This window comes from Ptychodera flava, chromosome 4 (genome assembly GCF_041260155.1).
Source record: "Ptychodera flava strain L36383 chromosome 4, AS_Pfla_20210202, whole genome shotgun sequence".
Taxonomy (NCBI): domain Eukaryota; kingdom Metazoa; phylum Hemichordata; class Enteropneusta; family Ptychoderidae; genus Ptychodera; species Ptychodera flava.
The window spans coordinates 2,819,832-2,840,912 of record NC_091931.1 but is presented as its reverse complement, the minus strand read 5'-3'; the positions used below and the strand labels follow the sequence as shown (position 1 = coordinate 2,840,912).

Here is a 21,081-nt window from a genome sequence, read left to right as displayed (position 1 = left end):
CATGTGAAGCGCGTGAGTGGGGTGAACGCTATACAGCCTCCGGGAATCACACTGCGCAGACTCAAAGGTAACGCGTTCAATCGCTAGGAAAACCTGGCCTGGGCTGCCGAATTCCAAATAGGTCAGAATGAAATAGGAGAGACACAATAGGAACTATTACAAATGATTTTATGTTTTAAATTCACCGACTTGAACCAAGTCTGTGCATTTGGGTACTGCCGGGATTACGATTGCATACAGTGCTTTCTGGGTATTGCTGATTTCGATTGCCGCGAACAACAGCAGTGGTCCAAAATTTACTTTTCATTTGGTTCAGAATTATTGAAACTTTGTTTTATATAACATAACAAGAGCTCAAAACAATTGAGTAGAACAGGTCTTCTGTCCCGGAATTTGATTTTGACTTTGAATTCTGACAAGATTGATGGGCTCTCTGCCACTTAGCATATCGTTACGGATCCACATCAAAAGTTTGAAATGCACGGAAACACATTCGGTTCAGACGTAGTTGTTGCATAGATACTGATGAAAAGTCTATGCTTAGTAACCAATTAGAACAATCGTCTCTGTTAAATAAACGAAAACGAGTAAGACATATTGGTATCGTTCTTCAAAATGCAATCTTTCTATTGTTCAGTTAGAGGAATACTCTGTGGTGATTTGGTCTGGCTTTGTGATGAATTAAGGGTAATTAATGACCAGGAATTCAACCGCAAAGATGCTGTGTCTTGACTTTAAAATTCCTACATTTCATGCATCGTTCACAATCCCTAACCAAATTCGAACCTAACACTTGACTAATTTGCCACCTAGGTAATTTGTAAACAAAATATCAGCCACATTTAAGTAACAATTGGAATGGTTCCAGTCAATGGCCCTGAAAAATGTGATAAGAACGGTTCGTATGCCAGCACTCTCAGCGCCCTTTCTGCACAATTTAACAAAATAAATGTTTAGGACTTACTTTCCGATTAGATAGCAAATGCTGGTAGATTATCCGATAAGCCAAAATGTTTAAGTATTTCGAGATTTTATGTAAATAAACAAAGTGAAGACATTATCTCGCAAGACAAGTACAATACATTATTAGTCGAGTGGTATTCCAGCCATGTAAGACTATTTAGTTCAAGTAAATGTACATGCTTTGTGTGAACAAATCTTGATCATGAAGAGATGGAAACGTAATTGTAGTGTGATGGATAATGTGCCTTACAATTTTCAGAAGATTGGAATTTAGTCGATATTGTTAGTTTTCATTACAAACGTCGAAATACGTGACGAACATTTCAACGGGAAATTGCAGGAAATCAAAATTCACTGAAGATAAGGAATCCTAGTGACGGTAGTCGAGGACATCGAACCTTTTTTGTCAATAGGGTTGTCTGAAATCTGAGTCTCCCTTTATATTTATTTCACAACTCTTAAAATCGCGAAAAAGGGGCTTCAATGGATAGAGAAGAGAAAGTTTGACTTTTGCGTTACAGCTGACTGATAGATAGCGCTGTACAAACACGAGTCGTAACGTTCAACTCCGTGTTTATATATTCTGCATGCCTTTGCTATTGAGCAACAACTCATTATCCGACATTCGGAAAGGGGTCTTTATGGGCTTTCATTTGTTCCAGACCCCTCGCTTAGAAGAGCAACCGAATCCGATCCAGCTCGTTCAACTGATCGAGGTCACCGCCGTGTCGTCGCAGTCATACTTGGAGGCAGTTTCCAGTATAGTATCTGTGATACCAACGTAATCGACAATCCTGGATAAGATACGTCTTACTTGACTAGCCCTATATACATTGCCTTTTGCGCAGACGTTTCCATTGCACTTGCCTGACAGCGACCACAGTTCGACGGCAACCCGGAATGAAGAGAAGGAAGTTATATGGATCGAGCGGTCCTCACATTCCTTGTATATCCTCAGCTATTCCATCCTACTATGTGATTGCAGTGTTCTTACTGTGGTTGCTGTCTTCAGCGAATACTATACAGGTATGGTTGTGTCTACATTACACTTAATGCTCAGATTATATTGCCAAAAACTCAATGTATTTATAGAAACATTACTGAGACGAACACAGACGCGTGGCGGTCTGATGTGTGTTTAATTTATACCATAACGTCAGAATGCATGAAGTGTGGGTATACAGAACTATGCTGCCAACGTGAAGTTATTTCACTAATCGCAAATTGAACAGTTGGTGTTGCAGGGTTGTATTCCTGTTGTACTTTGTACGGGAGTTCATACTTGGCGAATGGTTTCGCCACTTTACTAGTTTCTCATCACTGATGCTATTATTTTCTGCTATTGATGATATTGAATTCCTTGCACAGTTGACGTGGTCACATTGCCTGTTAACTGATTTAACGTCTGTGATGATTAACAATCATAGCCAGGGTGACAGCGCGATTAACTATTACCGGTGCTACTGAATTTCAACTTCTACAGATTGACAGAACTTCCACTGGTGATTCATATTCTACGAACAATTAATCCAAAGCACTGCTAGTGTACAATAGAGAACAAGGGGTTCCTTTAATCGTTATTAAAGAATATAGTGTCTTTTTGTTTGAAAGTGGACCAAATGTCTTGCAGTGTAACAAGAAATAACCGTATTTATAAAATGTGTGGGAGGTAACCCTTAAGATAGTTGTCGAGTGCTGTTTTTAATTTTGTCAAATGTTGCTGTCCCTACGAACAGCTGCTATCGCAGAACATGATTGAAGTGAGTAATCTTTAATTATTAAAATCCTATAGAACGCTAATGATGAAAATACTCAGATAAAGCAATGATTCGACGTGATGCGACAGCAACGACGACGACGACGACGACGACGACGACGATGATGATGATGATGATGATGATGATGATGATGATGATACAGACATTGCCATAATCGCAGTCTGCAGCTGTAGCAGCATCAATAACAATAGCAGCAGTGAAAACACGGTTGAAATCAACAGTTGTACGGGAAATAGTAACTTACTCTCTGCGTGGTTGACTCGATGGTGTGTTATCTTATCAATGATGAAACATGTTACACGCGTAAAAAGCTTCTTGACATTCAATGCGATTTAATTAATAACCACTTCGTTCATTTTTCACCGGCATGAGGTTTGAATGTCCAGGCCACAAATAAGTGTCACCGTGTTAAAATCTTTACGTCAGCCCCGACTTACCCCACCTATCACTGTTCCAAAATTCGGTAATATAACACGTGTTTATTCGAAATACCGTGTGTTAATTTTCAAAGCATGTACTAACAAGACGTCAAGTTGAGAACACAAATATGCCAGTTTTATTGATAGTTGCAATGAATTAGAAACGAGGCTGGGGGTCATCTATAACTTTGTTTCTTCTTCAAACTTTCATAACGTTTTGAGAGTTCTGTCCTACATCAAATTTAAGACTACACTTTGATAAAACCGTTAACATTGAGGATTAAATACCACGCCCTCGGCATGTCTCACTTAGTATAGTCATTGTCAAAGAATAATCTTCACATTTTAAAGTTACATGCAGTATTTTTGTCTTTTCTTACTCCACAGCCTTTCACTAGCTCTTCTGTTCTTGTTTCCAACACATTGTTGTTGTGACTTCGCTGTTGCCCGGATGTATCTCTGTTTCTATTTTAAAGACTATTTGTCCCCTACTGTTTAATGCACCAGTGTGCCCACGTCTTCTTCTCATCACGTGTCATCCAATGTCATTGTTCAAGTCTCAAATATTGAAAATTCATCTGGCTTTTCTTGATCTCTGACATTTGGAAGTTCCAAATACCCATCTCGTAAAGTCACCTGGTTTTCCAAATTCTATACCCAAAGTTGAATGGTGTCAGAAAGTAGCACATTTCGCTTCTGCGTGAATCTGCCAAATAAACTCATTGATGGAGTTGACTTTCCAACAACTGTTCAGTGGAGAAAAAGTAAACTTCGCCGATTCTACTTTTTAATTTTGTTGAATTAATTCTGTTTGCGGAACCAGCGAGGTACCTAAATTTAACGTATGCCCTAAACAAATATCTTCGTTTGCCAAGCGGTGTTTATTAGGCCAGGGACCCTCCCTCAAAATAAACCTTCGCTGGTTAGAGAGTCTGACTGGTCTGCGTAGCGCCGAGCTAGCTAAGAAGTGCAGGTCGTGCGATATCAGACACAAAAGCTTCAAGTATACTCTTTAAAGTGACGTGAAAGCCTATGAGAAGTGAACTGTACCCATTTTAGACAGATATAGTATACGTCAATGAAGGCTAACATGGAGGGTCACTGTCTCTGACCTAACAGGGTCATAGTGTGATCAACACTTAGTGCATACTTTAAATACAATCTGGTTTGTACTGTTCATGTCTTGTGTTATATAAGCCAGGGATTTGCTGTTCACCAAGATATTGCGATTGATGATGAATTTCAGAAAAAGATTGTAAACTTTTCGTCACCGTCACCTGTTTTTCGAAAACATATGCGGGATATAGAGAGACAGTAGGATATTGGTACAATTGAAGAGGCGCCACATGGAGTAGATGTCACTTTACTTTAAAACGTAGTTCGAGTTTTAGTGTTGCCACATGTGATACAGCTGACGTTTGTTACTCGACACTCTTGCAAGACAACTGAGACCGCTTTCCTTGAGTGGAGCGATGTGGGCAAGCAAATTAAAGTTCCCGCCTCTGAATGACAACAAAACTTACCGAAAGTATTAGCGGGAACTTAAACTAAGTATGTCTTATTGCACAATGTCAAAGGAGATTGAGTGCTTTGTTCAAATTTATAATATCATGACATCTGAGTTAATTCACTAGAGGAGTGACCTAATTCCTACATGTGATAACCTAACGTCAGTATTCTTTCAACAAACACTATGACCTTACACCATACATCACATGCCTTTGTCTAAACCACAAGGCTTCTCGGATAATGTCATGACACAACATTGTACACTTAAAGTACTTATAAACGAGATGTAGACAAAAACATATTACCAATGAATACTTTGTTGGCAGACCAAATAATCAAAGGAAAACAACATCGGTGTTGAAAACGTGCAATAATAATTGAATAAATGCAATGCCTCTAATGGCCCCTAATCTTGACACTCATTCAGAGTTTTCGGCGGATGAATAACTAACATGGGCGCGCGTGTGTGTGTGCGCGCGCACACACACATAATATATATTCACACACATAAATTAAACACACATGCACATACATACATACATACATACATACATACATACATACATACATACATACATACATACAAGCTTATATGTTAACACACACACAAATATACATAACATGTATGTATGTATGTATGTATGTATGTATGTATGTATGTATGTATGTATGTATGTATGTATGTATGTATGTAATGTATGTATGTATGTATGTATGTATGTATGTATGTATGTATGTATGTATGTATGTATGTATGTATGTATGTATGTATGTATCTATGTATCTATGTATCTATGTACATACGTACGTACGTACGTACGTATGTATGTATGTATGTATGTATGTATGTATGTATGTATGTATGTATGTATGTATGTATGTATGTATGTATGTATGTATGTATGTACATGTATGTATTGCCCAGAACACACTCCTCTACTTAGTACATTGAATGAGCTTTACAGTTCATTTTTATAGTTAATCATTGGATATGGGTGTATTTCCTTATTGACACTCATCTCCTTGAAGAGCATTAAAACTTAGTCATGCTTTCACTTTACAGGCACTCAGAGCTAAATGCTAAGGACCCATTATTTCTGCTTTAAGTGATGTTAGTCACAACGCTGTGTAACTCAAGGTCACCTTTTCATACATACATGCCATCGGCATGACTGACACATCGTCAGTGAAATAAAACACTTTAAAAAAGACATGTACAAGCATCTTTAAGATAACTTTGTGATTAAATAAGCATTTCTTCGCCAGGAAAACTACGTTGAAAAAGAACCGTCAGAACACAATGAAAATTTCTACGGTACGCTGCGTACGCAGATCTTTAATGAAAAATTTGAATAAGTTTAAAGGGTTCCGAAAGAAATTCGTACAGATGAACTGTCTAATTTTTAAAACTTGCTCTCTATCTCGAGAGGGGCTACGCATGCGCAATGGCAAGCTCTGTGATTTTTTTCATGTCAAAATCTCTAGACAGAGAATCAAAGCAATTTGGAAAAATGTCTGTCCTTGCCTAAAATAGTCTCGTTCCGAGAATACTTTTACGAGCTTGCTTTTGACTGCGTGAACTTGTAGGTGTTTCAGATCATGCATTAATGCAATTAATGTCAAGTAAGTATCGTCGAACACTCCAAACATGTCTCCTGTTGAAGCTCTGACGACAACTTTGGTATCAGAAATGAAAGTAAACCCCAAATGTTTGTCATGCAAACGATTGTGTACTTTCTTCTGTATATGTACTTGTGTACCAATATTATCGATGTAGAAATGTGGCTTATTCTGGGGTCGAAGTTCAACTGAAAAGCAAAGTGATAAACCTGCCAGACTTAGGTCCTGAATGACTTAATTAGATATCCCGTCAATTGTTGGTGTCAGGTGTAAGTACAACATGAAAGCATATGCACATTGCAGGGGAGGCATAAGTCGTTCCATATTATCACTATATTCATTGGGTAAAGCATTGTTAGGTATGATTCCATTTTGATCCACAAATCGTTCTATGAGCGTTTCTTCCTCTGAATTTTTTTTTTTTTTGCATTCTTCACTTTTTCCTGCTTCATTTCGTTTCCCTAATTACAGCTGATCTAAATTCCTGTACTAAATCTAAATACCGGATACATCAAACTCTTCTTATTGTCAAAACATGTCACCCTACCTTGGCTAACCCAGAGTATAAAAATAGACATCTAGACTTTCACTAACGATTGATGACGATACCACTCACTATAAATGCGATCACATCTCGAGTCTCGAGTTGAGCCTACGCCAGCTTGCTTCGTTCAACACTCTGAGTGTTCGCTAAAATTCAGTTGCTATCATACACATTTATCTGTGATGTAGCATCACGTGATCCCATTGTAAATAAATATACCCTGATACCGTAACAAAACAGTTTTAAAGCACAATTGTAACGAAATTTGAATGACAGCAAGTATATCGCATATTATATACAAAAGTTACAGACTGAACTTCTTGATAAACTCTTTCATTCTGTGTCTTTCATTATGAAAAGGAAGGGTCATGGTGCAAACCTAGCTCGCGGAAACACAAGTGTCGCTCCATTTCAACAGTTGTGTAGCGTGAAGCATACATGTTTTGTAGCGTTGAATGTTGCCCACTAGATGCCTCCTATTGTTGTTGTAATGTGGCTTGAATGCAGTTTGAAGTACATGTCTCCTTCAAATTTTGGCGCTCAGAAATCGTACATTTGGTGCCAATCGAAGACACAGTAGCAGCATCTTGCATGTCATGTCACGTCCTTGATGCTACTGCTGTAACTGATTGTGAAAAGAGCATAATTTTCATTAATGTTAAAGAAGGTTGCATTAGGCACAGAATCAAATCTGTTTGCGACATGTAATTGAGCTCTTTCGTGACATGGTCAGAGTCTTATAAGGCATGGGATAACACAGATCATGTGAAGCTCGCCAAGCCGTTGATTAGAATGACACTGAAATTTGCCAAGTTAGACCACAAATTCCGGTAAAAATTTCCAATGATAACTCAGTATATCCTTTAAAAGTTTGAGCAAAGAAGATTATTTTACGCAAAGTTTTATGAAATAACTCGCAAAAACATACAAATTATGCCGTTCTTCAGCGTCTAGCCCGCACGTCCTGCTTGGCCTGCGTAGTATGGACTCCCTAACCAAGCTGGACGGTTTGAAAGGCCTCAGCCGTAATAAACGACCTTGGCTAGCCAAGCTGGCCGTTCCTTGCACTGTTACAAACTTTAGCGGCGCAAAATGCGTAGCCTCATGCGGTCACATACTCTGTTTTCCCATCCATAATTCCGTAATTCCATAATTCCCTAATATGTTTAATCGTTAATATTTTTATTGAGTAACTAATTCAATTAAACTATGGAAGGACTGCTTTATTCTGCTTGCGTTTTATTAACGAGTAAATAAGGTACAATATTGTCGGTCTGATAATGGAATATCATTATAGCTGCGAGTTTCAACGTGTTTGAGCCCTTCAACAAAACGAAATATCCTTAGTATTTTATAAAAGTCTCCGATATGAAACACATTGCATCACTTTGAATGATTAAATCTGCTGTTTAAATACATTTGCTTCTTGTGAAAGGTGGAAATGCACTTTGCGAACACAGATTGTACATCAATGTGTTTTGTGTCTTCTGGAAGGCCACGACACAGCGGGGCCGAGACGAGGTCACACACAGTGACATCATCACAGTTATATACATATATATGTTCAACTTTCCTCTAGTCCCACTTTTTGACCATTTACAGGATATGAACAGTGAATGTGTTATGGCTGTTTACTAGATTTCATGTGATTGTCTGTAGCCAATGCCCTGTTGTGAACCTTTATGATCACTTTGTAATGATTCCCACACACACTGTGCTTGATGTAGGTAGAATAGTCACTTTAATCACAGTGGTTATCCCATCTCCTACCATTTACACCAAGGTCAGCATAAATTAGCTTACCATGAAGTCTAATATGTAATCTGATATGCAGAAAAAGCAATTTATAACCATGTTAACGCACTTTAGTCATGGTTTTTAAAAATGCATTCTAATACGTCACGGTTTCCTCACCACAAAGACTGTAAGCTTAGAGCCGAATATCTTTGGCTCTAATGTCCATATCGTTAGCTTATTTTACAATGATGCCGTGATCGGAAAGTTGCTTGAAGTACATTCATCGCAATTTGACGCAGATAATCGTTTCATTTGTGTAAGCAACTACTCTCGAGACTGCCTTTGTATTTTCAATAATTCTATGCGCACAGTACAGTGACAAAAATGAATGCCACTTTCAATATTTTAAATACGAAATAGCTAATTCCAGTCAAGACATTCGAATATTATAAACGAAAGATATTGCTAAGTCATTAGGACAGTGTAAAGTAACAGCTGTTTAATTTTTGTAATATTTTTCCCTGGCTGGGCCACAGCTAATTGAGGGGCCTGAAGATTTAACGGTGACATTTTTTGTAATATATTTCCCTGGCTGTGCCACAGCTAATTGAGGGGCCTGAAGATTTAACGGTGACATTTTTTGTAATATTTTTCCCTGGCTGGGCCACAGCTAATTGAGGGGCCTGAAGATTTAACGGTGACATTTTTTGTAATATTTTTCCCTGGCTGGGCCACAGCTAATTGAGGGGCCTGAAGATTTAACGGTGACATTTTTTGTAATATTTTTCCCTGGCTGGGCCACAGCTAATTGAGGGGCCTGAAGATTTAACGGTGACATTTTTTGTAATATTTTTCCCTGGCTGTGCCACAGCTAATTGAGGGGCCTGAAGATTTAACGGTGACATTTTTTGTAATATTTTTCCCTGGCTGGGCCACAGCTAATTGAGGGGCCTGAAGATTTAACGGTGACATTTTTTGTAATATTTTCCCTGGCTGGGCCACAGCTAATTGAGGGGCCTGAAGATTTAACGGTGACATTTTTTGTAATATTTTTCCCTGGCTGGGCCACAGCTAATTGAGGGGCCTGAAGATTTAACGGTGACATTTTTTGTAATATTTTTCCCTGGCTGGGCCACAGCTAATTGAGGGGCCTGAAGATTTAACGGTGACATTTTTTGTAATATTTTTCCCTGGCTGGGCCACAGCTAATTGAGGGGCCTGAAGATTTAACGGTGACATTTTTTGTAATATTTTTCCCTGGCTGGGCCACAGCTAATTGAGGGGCCTGAAGATTTAACGGTGACATTTTTTGTAATATTTTTCCCTGGCTGGGCCACAGCTAATTGAGGGGCCTGAAGATTTAACGGTGACATTTTTGTAAATTATCTTTAAGGTAGAATGCGCCTCGGGGACAGATATTCAGACTCTCAAACTTTTACAATTTTTTCCTGATCTACCACTTGTGGGGGTTCATTTTAAAGTTCTTGGGTGTAAGAACTTGATACTGTTCATCGTCTTAGTTTTTCGAAAATCGAAAATTTCATTTTTCTTCATAAAGTTAACACAGCAAATCTTGGGTAATTTGTTTCTTTAGTACCAAAATTTGCACGGTGACCCCCGATTTTTATTCCTGATTTTAAAAGAGAATGGTTGAAATATTCCTTGTGGAAAATTTGAGCAAAATTTTAAGTCTTTCACTTTCGAGGCGCATACTACCTTAATGTCACACAAGGAACATAGTACATACAACTGTTTTGTAAATGCATACATGACCTCTATGGATACAGTATGTGTCGATGGTGGATACAGTGTGTGTCGATGTTGGATACAGTGTGTGTCGATGTGCTGTCAATCGCTAATAAATCGATGGAAACGTCATTTTGCCGAGACCAGCGCCGTCTCCCCTGTACCGGCGCGCCCGGGGTCGATGATCGTATCTGTGGTTTATCATTTGTATCACCTAAACTGTCAAATTGATAAAATGAGAGTGTCGAGGCTTACTCCCAACAAACAAATACTTCTACATCGGTATTTTTCATTAAGGGTTTATTTGTATTGAGAAAACGATGAGACGTTGAACCTTAGAACAGGGTAGTCTCCAAGAAGTTTCATACCGTCAACAGGGTAGTCTCCAAGAAGTTTCATACCGTCACACTACGCGAAAATCAGAGCAGACAAAATACAACTATGAGTGACTAAAGAAATTGTCTTGGCTTAATCTTTGACAAAAAATTAGTCTTCGGCCAAGATTGCTGTGGAACGTATGTCATAGACTTAAAATGTTGTATAGGCCACGGTTAGTCTACCGTGGTGTATAGGCCGGGGTATTGGCAGATAACTGGATAACTAGTTACGGTGATGTCAACATTGTAACGTAATGCGGACATTGATCCCACATGCTACATTATGATCGCGGAAATCGATATCTTAAGTGAACCTTACTTTTTCACATCATTGCGTTGTTAGTAAGAGTGAAATATCGCCTGTATTTTCATAATCTTCATTTCATCTTATGAACGGCATCGTATGAAGGACTGAAAAAGTGTATTATTTCTTTATACTCGTCATTAGCGCTTGAATTCAAATATTACGGTTTGGATAAGCCGACAGTGAGACGTCGACGTGAAAAAGTTTCAGTAATTTTCTACTTTCATGAGTTGAAATAGCTACCGTTCACAACTGACATTGGTTTGTTACCCTTTTAATCTACTGAGATTCTGCCTGTAAAGGTTGCATCGCTCTTATTTTTGTGCCAAACTGCATTAATAAATCTTTATTGTTGATATGGGGTGCTACTAGCAGAAAGCCAGAACTGGTGTGTTTTGCATCCAATTTATCCCTTTCTGAAGTCAGATTTATCGAATTTCGAAGAGAGCAAAGCAACTGAAAAGGACTTGAATTAATTATAATTCACGTATTTCAGTCTGTCCCAGAATAGGCAGACTTAAGCTTGCTGTGGCATCTGTGTTTCTGTTACTAAAATGCGGCATTTAACGTCATAATGGAACGATCAACATATCAATGGAAAACACTTTGTCTTTGATGTTCAAGTTACTCTTCAAGTTTACTGTGTGTATCATACATTTCTGGATGTGTGTAAATCTTGACGGCTAAACTGTTGACAGTTACTGGCGCTGATATCACTCTCACTGCAAGGTTGGACTCAATGCCAGAAACCCTTGCCGCAAGTACAAAGTGAATATGAGCAGAGTTATCAACGTTACAAGCCGCGGCACTGCAACGAAAATCGTCAAGATCAACTCTTAAAAGTCTAAAATAGGGACAGCATCATTCTAATTCCACGGGGAGACTGAGAGAAATGGGTATAAAAAATCACCTATAAACGTCGTGACGTATTCTAAAAATCAAATTGCTCTCAGTACTGTCAACGCGTGCAAGATGAGTGAGACCAGAAAATGGTACTACAGTACAAATTTCAAAACCACGGAAAGAAAGCATCATCCATGTAAATGTTTTTTCATTAAAATTCAAAATTTATCCAAGATAAGACAGTTTTCCAAAATTTATCCCCGAAAAGACCATTTTCCAACTTTAGACAAATTTCAAAGACCCGATAGTAGGAAATCTCACAAACTAACTTTGAACATGTTGAACCTATTGTTGAAGTTTCATAGAAAGTTACAAATGCAAATATTTAATTTCGACACGATTAGAATTGGGTCACCCTAATAAATGTTTCTAGCAGACATCAATGGGTTGTTTAAATGGGTAGTTTATATGAAGTTCACAGTGAAAATACAAACAACAACCCTGAGACGAAAACAAGCATATAGACTCTGAACAGCTGATAGCATTTCAAAAAATAAACATGTATCTCATTGTCTATCTTACTGGCATAAATTCATTTCTAGATTATTTTACATATACCGTTTGCATTGAACATGTTAGCATTGGACGGACCATAGACCCTCCAGAACAACGTTTTTGTTGAGGGTCTATGGACGAACTAATAGCTGTAAAATAGTTCATGTTTGTGTGGTGTACAACATGGCAGCCACATTTTTGTCTTTGCTGTGTTCTTAAATCAAGCTTGACGATATTTGAAAACAATCTGATGTCAACCGAGGCGATGATTTGTAGAGCAAAATGTGACTGGAACTAATTCTAAGTAAGCCTGGTGACTATCATTCATGCTTACAGAGTACAATGAAATAATACAGATGTACTTATCGTGAAAGGCACGTTTATCACAATAAGGAGGATAAGGCCAAATTTTTCTTTTAGTTGCAACGATTCTGTTACCGATCTTGTCATCGACTTGATAAAGTTTTCTCTGAACGGACGACAAAGGTCAAACGTGACATGCATGTTAGTCACGTGACTGTGCAATCGAACCCGAAGTGTATACAAGCATGCATTGCCTGATAAATAAATCGTCGGTAACACAGTCTCGGTAGTGTTTACTCGTTTCAGTCCACCCAAGTTTACTTTCCCGATCAGACTGCTTTCCAGCAAGTACATAAACTAGTGAGGATATTTTATGTTTGTATCGATGCCCGTTTACATAATACGAGACTTAATGCTGTGAGATGGGAAACTCTGAGAAAAAAAAACACCCTGCACTATGTAAAACGTAAAGGATGCATAATTCTATCTGTAAGATGAAATTGATTAGTTTTATTCTTGCGTATAGAGTTTTTGGATTGGGGTGTGAATTCAGTTTTTGACTGTCATCTGCTCACCTAAATGACACTGGGTTTTCTTAGAGGACCTCAGGTGAGTTGTGAAGCAACCGGACCCCCTAAGAGTATGTCAATTTGTGAAAGTGATCAGCGTGGGCTAATTCTTCTGCAGTCTTGTTCTATCTTCTTCTTTTTTTACTTTCAAATGCGACTGTCCATGCCAATAGCATGTAAGCATGTCTCAAACTCTGAAGCGCTCCATACAATGTGCGTTTTCTTTACCATCTGTCTCCCACATTTGTCCCATCTCTCTCGCGATAAATGTATCTGACATTGATCTTCACAAAAAACTATGATGACATTGATCTTCAAATAACCTCGATGTTATGTCATGTTTGTCTGATTTTAAGGTTTTCAGTGCTAATTTGAATGGACGCAATTTGGTTTCCAGGGTCCAGTTTAGTCCGTGAAACAAATTGTTTGAGAACAAAATCTTTGGGTGTTTATTTATTTTGGACAAATTAAACAAGCCTGTTCTACAGACCAAAGTTTCTCTTCTATTTCAAAACAGCAAGTGCTGCTTAAGTTTATCGTTCTTTTTCGACTGTTGTCCCCGTCATCATTGGTCCTCAAAACATCGAGTTGACAAGCCACATCTGCTCGTCAACTGTTGTACAGAATTGCGGTTTTTGATTATCCATGCCGCGAGTATGTATAGGAAAGCTTTGAGCACCGTCGAGTAGAGCGGTCATCACTACTCAAGTCGCCGTTAAATAGTGGGAGATTAGCCTTAATGAACACTGCTTTATGTGACGTTTAAGGTTCGTATGATAGCTCCCTATGAAATTATCATTGATATATTCTTTGCGTTATTTCAACTATTTTATATCAGTTGCAGGGCTCTTATGATTTTTCTACTTAGAGAAAAGTTGACATGCTAACGACAGACTATCATGGCGAACTATTACACTTTCTTCTACCTTACCAAAAAGCAGTTTCCTATGGTACAAACACTTTCTGATTAGCATTCTGTATAGATGCAACAAAAATTGTACAAATGTCTGAATAATTTGCTCTTGCTTTGATCTGTTGGTACAGATACACAAAGGCGCCTCTAGTTATTAGTTTCTTAATAGTGTCAATTGTCTCTTGGCGGCTGTGTCAATTAATATTGTTTCTGAGCAGTGCCACAGCCACAGCAATATCTAACATGTGTGTATTTAAGACACCCAGTTTTCTTCCCTACTCTTGCAAGTTTGCAACATCTTCGTCTCGAGAAGATTCAGTCAGTGTTCAAACAACGGTAAAGGAAGTGCTCATGCTAGACTGATGCAGACACCCAAAGGATCATGGGAATTAAGACGGAAGTCATCAATCTAATTATGATTACTAGATAACCAGTCTTGTTACTCATGCAAATGCTTACCCAAGAATACGTGATGGGCATTGAGTAAAGATTGCCCATGTCATACGACTTGGTATCCGACACTAATGCATAAAGTCTGAGTATGACACTTCAGGGCTATCAAGGCGACTTGCTTAGTCTTTATGTCAAATAACTTGGTTCCCTGGAACTATAACACAAAACATATGTTACTATTCACAAGTCAGAAGTATAAAGTTCAAGAAGCCAACTGGACGTAATCTTCAGTCGTGGCTTCAAGACAGCATCTAGACCAATCTTGATCAACATTTTCAAGAAAATATAGTATATATAGAGAGTTGGTTAAGCACAAATGTAATATTTCCAGAGTTATTAACGTCACTGCAATGACTCCAATTCCCTGGCTTAGAACTTGAATCGCAAATGAGCATTACATTTCATCATATACTTAAAAACTTGAAGTAAATCATAGTACTTAGTGATTGTTATATGTCAAGATTAATAGTGTAGGAGAACAAACAGTTAGAAAGGAATGATAATTTGTAGATGTGATGGTATTGATCGGAACGCACTCATGGAACATCAACCCCATGACATTGCTATGGAAACATGTTAATTATCTGTATCGTCAAATCTATTATATTGTCAAGCTAACATAAATCGCTGTTGTGTGATGCTATGAGAGGGAAAGTTTTGTGTCGTGATTAATTAAAATTTTGGTTTGATTTAGAAATTAATCATTTTTTCATTAGTTAAATTTTATCTCGATAAACATCAGATGTTCTCAATATTTATAAAATCGATGAAGTAAAAATGGAAGGAAATATCTCATAGTCTCACAAAATCAATTTACACATAACACATATTTTCATGTTGAGAAAATGCTCTGCAAGTGTTATTTCAAAAATAACAGCATTCCTAGAGAGACTAGCTAGCAGGCATTATCACTTCATACAGACTGTACGATAGTATTGACGCGCATCAACGACCTCTCATGCAGATACGACAATATTTAGCACAATGATATTTTCATACTTCAGCATTTAAAGAAATCTGCCTCAAACTCATTTCAGATAATTTCTATGAAATACACACGCCAATTTACTTCAGACATCGACATTCTATTTTGACATGATTTTTTTCGCACCTACCATTTTAGATTTACGACGAAGAACTCGCTCGAAGAATACAGAATGTTTCAACGGCTGAAGATTTTCTTCTAGTATTTTTTCCAGACAGAAATCCACAGGAAGTCTGGCAAGAACTGGTCTTAAACAGTACATTGAATAAAAATAAAAGATTAAGACGAGGTCGTGGACCTATTCTCAACGGTAATTCACACTGAACATATTTAACTATCCAATGTAGTTTTCGATTCATAATAACCGATTAGCTCTCGACGTCACTAGAATGCTATATTCTGTATGAAAACGATGTAAAATAAATACGTATATGATCGTTTGTCGCCTTTCCTCTGCCTTGCTTTTCTCCCTGTCTCTGTCATGATCTAAACTGTTCATCCCTTTTTCCGATGCAGCATGGGAAATGATAAACAGAGAAATGGAGGAAGCCGTTTGTCAACCCCGTGATACCATCGTCGATGTCTACAAAGAATTTGGAATCCCAAGAGGATTTTCTTCAACCATATTTCCAGAATGCGTTCTCGTCAAAAGATGTAAAAACAGTGGTTGTTGTAAAGGCCTGGAAGAGTGTGCGCCAGTAGCAGGAGGAAGAAAAAACATACCGATGATGGTAGGAAGATGGGAAATATTTATGATAGAAACTTGTGAAGCTTAATGTAATGGATACGAATATAGTTACTGAATGTAAAGGCAGTGTAAAGATACCGACCACTAACAGGTCGAAATCAAAGGTTTTCATCCAGCCATGTCAAAATAGTTATTGTCATTATTCTTATGAGAGAGATGCTCTTTATTCATTCTTAAATTGCTATATTATAATTCTGTAAGAATTGTTTCGTTGATATTGATGATGCTTAAAACCTATACCACCCGGAAGTCTATTCACTTTTCTTTCAGTTTATTACGCCACAACCACAGCTTCGAAGGGTTTCATCTGACACAGAATGTTCGTGTCAACCCAGGACGACAGTTTGTCCAACTCCTCGTATGCCATGCAGAGGTGGAAAAATTTGGAATCCAACGACGTGTCGTTGTGAGTGTAAACGATGTCCGTCGCCATTTACCTTAGATGAAAAGAAGTGCGAATGTACCTGTCTTATGTCTAATAGGCAGTGTCTTAGTGCAAGAAAAGGCAAAAAAATGCTACCAGACGATGAATGCAGGTCAGTACCTGTCTTATGTCTAATAGGCAGTGTCTCAGTGCAAGAAAGGGGGGGGAATGCTACCAGACGATGAATGTAGGTCAGTTTCCCTTGCAAGTTGTAGACTTGCTCGGTTGAAAATCTTTGGCCATGTTTTCTTTTATTAAGCTAAAATCTTTGAGAATGTTCATCACAACTATGAACTACATTTCATCAACGCTGAACATCACTAATTTAGCTGAACGTAACAAGAGTCCGCATGGACGATAAATTGGTGGCGATTGTTGTGTGGTTGCCACTGGAAGTTTCTGGCTGTAAACATGTTTTGATGATCAACGCTCTTCTTTGGGATTAATTTTGTTAAGTAGTGACAAAGAGTCATGTTGTCAGTGTTTGATTTTCAGTACACTTCGTCCAAGTCAATAAATTTATGATCAAATTGTTGATATCCGGATCGAAGCAATTCAATATTTTTAATTCCAATATAAAACAAACTCCTGCAGACAGCTATATGAAGTTTAAAATTGACCGGTAATTGAGTACACTGCATTCAGTGATGTATCATCGGACACAGCCAGGTAACAATCTCATTATTTTCGATGAATATTTACAGGTGTGTCAAAGAGAACAACTGTGGAATACCTGAGTGTAAGAGTGGTGATTTCAGTCTTAAACAATGTCGATGTATCTAATAGAAGACCATGAGATACCACCAATCAGATGGTGTGATTGAACGATGTGACGGAAACTCAGAGATATCCTCGTGTGATTGGTACATGGATGTAGTATGAATCATATACTACAATAAAATCTATGAACATCGATCACGACTTTACTTCCTAAACAATCATACATGTGCACAAACACAACAATCAGTGGTTAAGTTGAAAGAAAACTACCGCATGATATTTGTATATGTTCAAAACTTCTGGTGTTTTCTCCTGAAAATTTCAGATCACAAAATTAAATCTACACAGAATTCTGATATTTATGAATTCCATTTATAATGTAAACAAAAAACAACAACGTGTCCAGTGTTTCACGATGACTTACTAGTAACAATGGGTAACATCTATCGATATATAATCTATTTACGTGGAAAATTCTAGCTCAGTGGCGATCGGCTCTACCTAACAGTCTCAACACTGTATGTGTAATGCCAGTTAAAGCAATTTTTGCCAAAAACGTCAGCCCACTTTGAAAAAATCCCGTCAACACAATAAAGCACGGTCACTTGACCTCGACTAAAGCTATAGATGGCAGCAGATAAAGCTACGAAGAATAATTGTTCCTCGGAATCGCTGTTTTACATCAGCCAATTTGATTTTTTTTTTTAAATTTCGGCAAATATGTATACCGCATTTGTTTAACCCTATTGGCGTTTTGTTTGTGTATATTTGTGCACCATTTTTGGTTTTCTTCAGGGAGCTTGTTGAAATGCACAGAATTTGTTCTGTCATCATTGCTTGTACATCTAATGTCTCTTGTGAACAGTTTGTACAATCTAGGCTCTCAGTCACCAGTAAACAATTTAACTTGTGGGAGATTTTGCTCGCCACCTCTGTAGCTTTGCCAAAATTATCCGAGGAATATAGTTAGTTTCTCTGACCTAAGCAGATGTTTAGGATTGTTCATTTCACAAGTACAAAACCTTCAAAAGTTTTGTTTATGCTATTTTTGCTCTATTGGATTCCACCACCATCCGGAAATCTTAGTGGGAGAAATTCATATATTAATGGAAGAAATGTGAAAGCTTTCCAAAACATGAAAATCCAATCTGTATTTAAATATTTTGAGAGTGTAATGTTAAACTGCACATGACCTTTGCACTTTACAGATGAATACTGATAATTCTTGTGAGTCAAGTCAATGGATGACACTGCAAAGTTCCATCGCCTGTTTACAACAATATCAATTATCATGTACCTAAAATTCACATTACAAATTGATCAAAGATTGGCTTTCAAACTTAAAAACTATTCAAGACACTACAATGCAGGGATAATGACGATAATCACTGATATTGTGAAATTATAATGTACAGTTGTGTTGGAAGTAAAGTTACAATAATGGAAGAAATAAAACAGCTGAGCAATATGGTTGTATTCACTTAATGTTACAAAAATAAAGTAACATAGAAACACTGAATTTCACGATGGTGTTCACCAATGTTAAATTGATGAAGAAAACTGTAACTTACAGGGATGTTCAGATAATGTTACAAAAGTGAAACAAACTGAGCCACTGTAACTTTTCAGTATTAAATTAATGTTTCAATATTGAAAAAATAAACCCCAAAATATACCCAAACCATTGCAACTTACAGTGACATTAAATTAATATTAGAGTCATGGATAAAGAGAAGGCTCTATACCCGAGTCTTTACTGTGTGCTCATCAATAGCTTTCCATATGAACAACTTGAAATTTTCTATAGTTCTCTAAAATAGAAACATATAAATAAGATATTTATTTATTGGAATTTTTAAGTTTTTTGAAACTATATAGAGTACAAATGTCTGAAGAAAATACTACAAAGTAAAATAAGGTTGCCTTGAACAAAAGTTTGATTATTGACAATAATTGTATTACAATGATCATTTTCAATGATTATTGACAATAATTGTATTACAATGATCATTTTCAATGATTATTGACAATAATTGTATTACAATGATCATTTTCAATGATTATTGACAATAATTAATGTATTACAATGATCATTTTCAATGATTATTGACAATAATTGTATTACAATGATCATTTTCAATGATTATTGACAATAATTGTATTACAATGATCATTTTCAAATATTACATTGATTTAATTAAGATTACAAAAGACTAATGTATGATAAAATGAAAAGACTTTGCAAAAACTGTTTGCCTGTCAACAAGAGATATGAACATTGTCATCCTCTGCAAGAGTGATTGAGGTACTGTAATCCACTCTGTATTTTAGTGATCTCCAGGACTATGAATCACAGTGAATCTGTTCAAGTGAAGATGTATCCTTAGTATTCTGTAACTATTGTTGTATGATTAAATCAGTACTCAAGCACAAGTGGAATGTAAAAGTCACTGGTATCACCATGAGTAGTGATCATCCTGGACCTCAGACTTAGTCTGCTTAGTCTTTGCAGTGGTCATTGAATATTTTGTTAAAATTAAATTATTGTGATATAATTGTGTTAGTCAACAATTGATTGTAGATGAAAAGTCCCTCAAATGATATGTGTTGGTTTACAGTGCAAGAGTTCACACTTCATTACCCCATTACAGTTCAAACAGTGTTGTATCTATAAGATGTAACATTAAAATATCAAAAAAACCCATCAGTGATCGTTGATATGTATCTATTACTAGAATACAACATTGCCATTATTTTAATAACAAAGAGGAGACAAATATCTACCTTGGGTGACAAAGTCATTACATGAGTGGGATAAAGTCACTACCTTGGGGACAAAGTCATTACCCAAGTGGGATAAAGTCACTACCTTGGGGAGAGAAGTCATTACCCAAGTGGGATAAAGTCACTACCTTGGGGACAAAGTCATTACCCAAGTGGGATAAAGTCACTACCTTGGGGACAGAAGTCATTACCCAAGTGGGATAAAGTCACTACCTTGGGGACAGAAGTCATTACCATAAGGCATAAAGTCACTACCTTGGGGACAGAAGTCATTACCATAAGGCATAAAGTCACTACCTTGGGGACAAAGTCATTACCCATAGGCATAAAGTCACTACTTTGGGGACAAAGTCATTACCCAAGTGGAATAAAGTTGGGGACAAAGTCATTACCTATGTGGGATAAAGTCACTACCTTGGGGACAAAGTCATTACCCATGAGGCATAAAGTCACTACCTTGGGGACAAAGTCATTACCCAAGTGGGATAAAGTCACTACCTTGGGGACAAAGTCATTACCCAAGTAGGATAAAGTCACAACCTTGGGGTCAAAGTCATTACACAAGTGGGATAAAGTCACTACCTTGGGGACAAAGTCATTACCCAAGTGGGATAAAGTCACTACCTTGGGGACAAAGTCATTACCCAAGTGGGATAAAGTCACTACCTTGGGGACAAAGTCATTACCCAAGTGGGATAAAGTCACTACCTTGGGGACAAAGTCATTACCCAAGTGGGATAAAGTCACTACCTTGGGGACAAAGTCATTACCCAAGTGGGATAAAGTC

At 37.4% G+C, this 21,081-nt stretch overlaps 1 protein-coding gene across 1 annotated transcript; it reads left to right on the top strand.

Moving 5' to 3' along the window:
- Nucleotides 1–1,123: 1,123 nt before the first annotated feature.
- On the top strand, nt 1,124–20,214 carry LOC139130676 (vascular endothelial growth factor C-like). The gene is made up of 5 exons (XM_070696428.1): nt 1,124–1,989; nt 15,757–15,928; nt 16,135–16,349; nt 16,637–16,902; nt 17,495–20,214. The coding sequence occupies exons 1-5, from the start codon at nt 1,864–1,866 to the stop codon at nt 17,571–17,573; spliced, it is 858 nt and encodes a 285-aa protein (XP_070552529.1). The 5' UTR covers nt 1,124–1,863; the 3' UTR covers nt 17,574–20,214.
- The last annotated feature ends 867 nt before the right edge of the window (nt 20,215–21,081 follow it).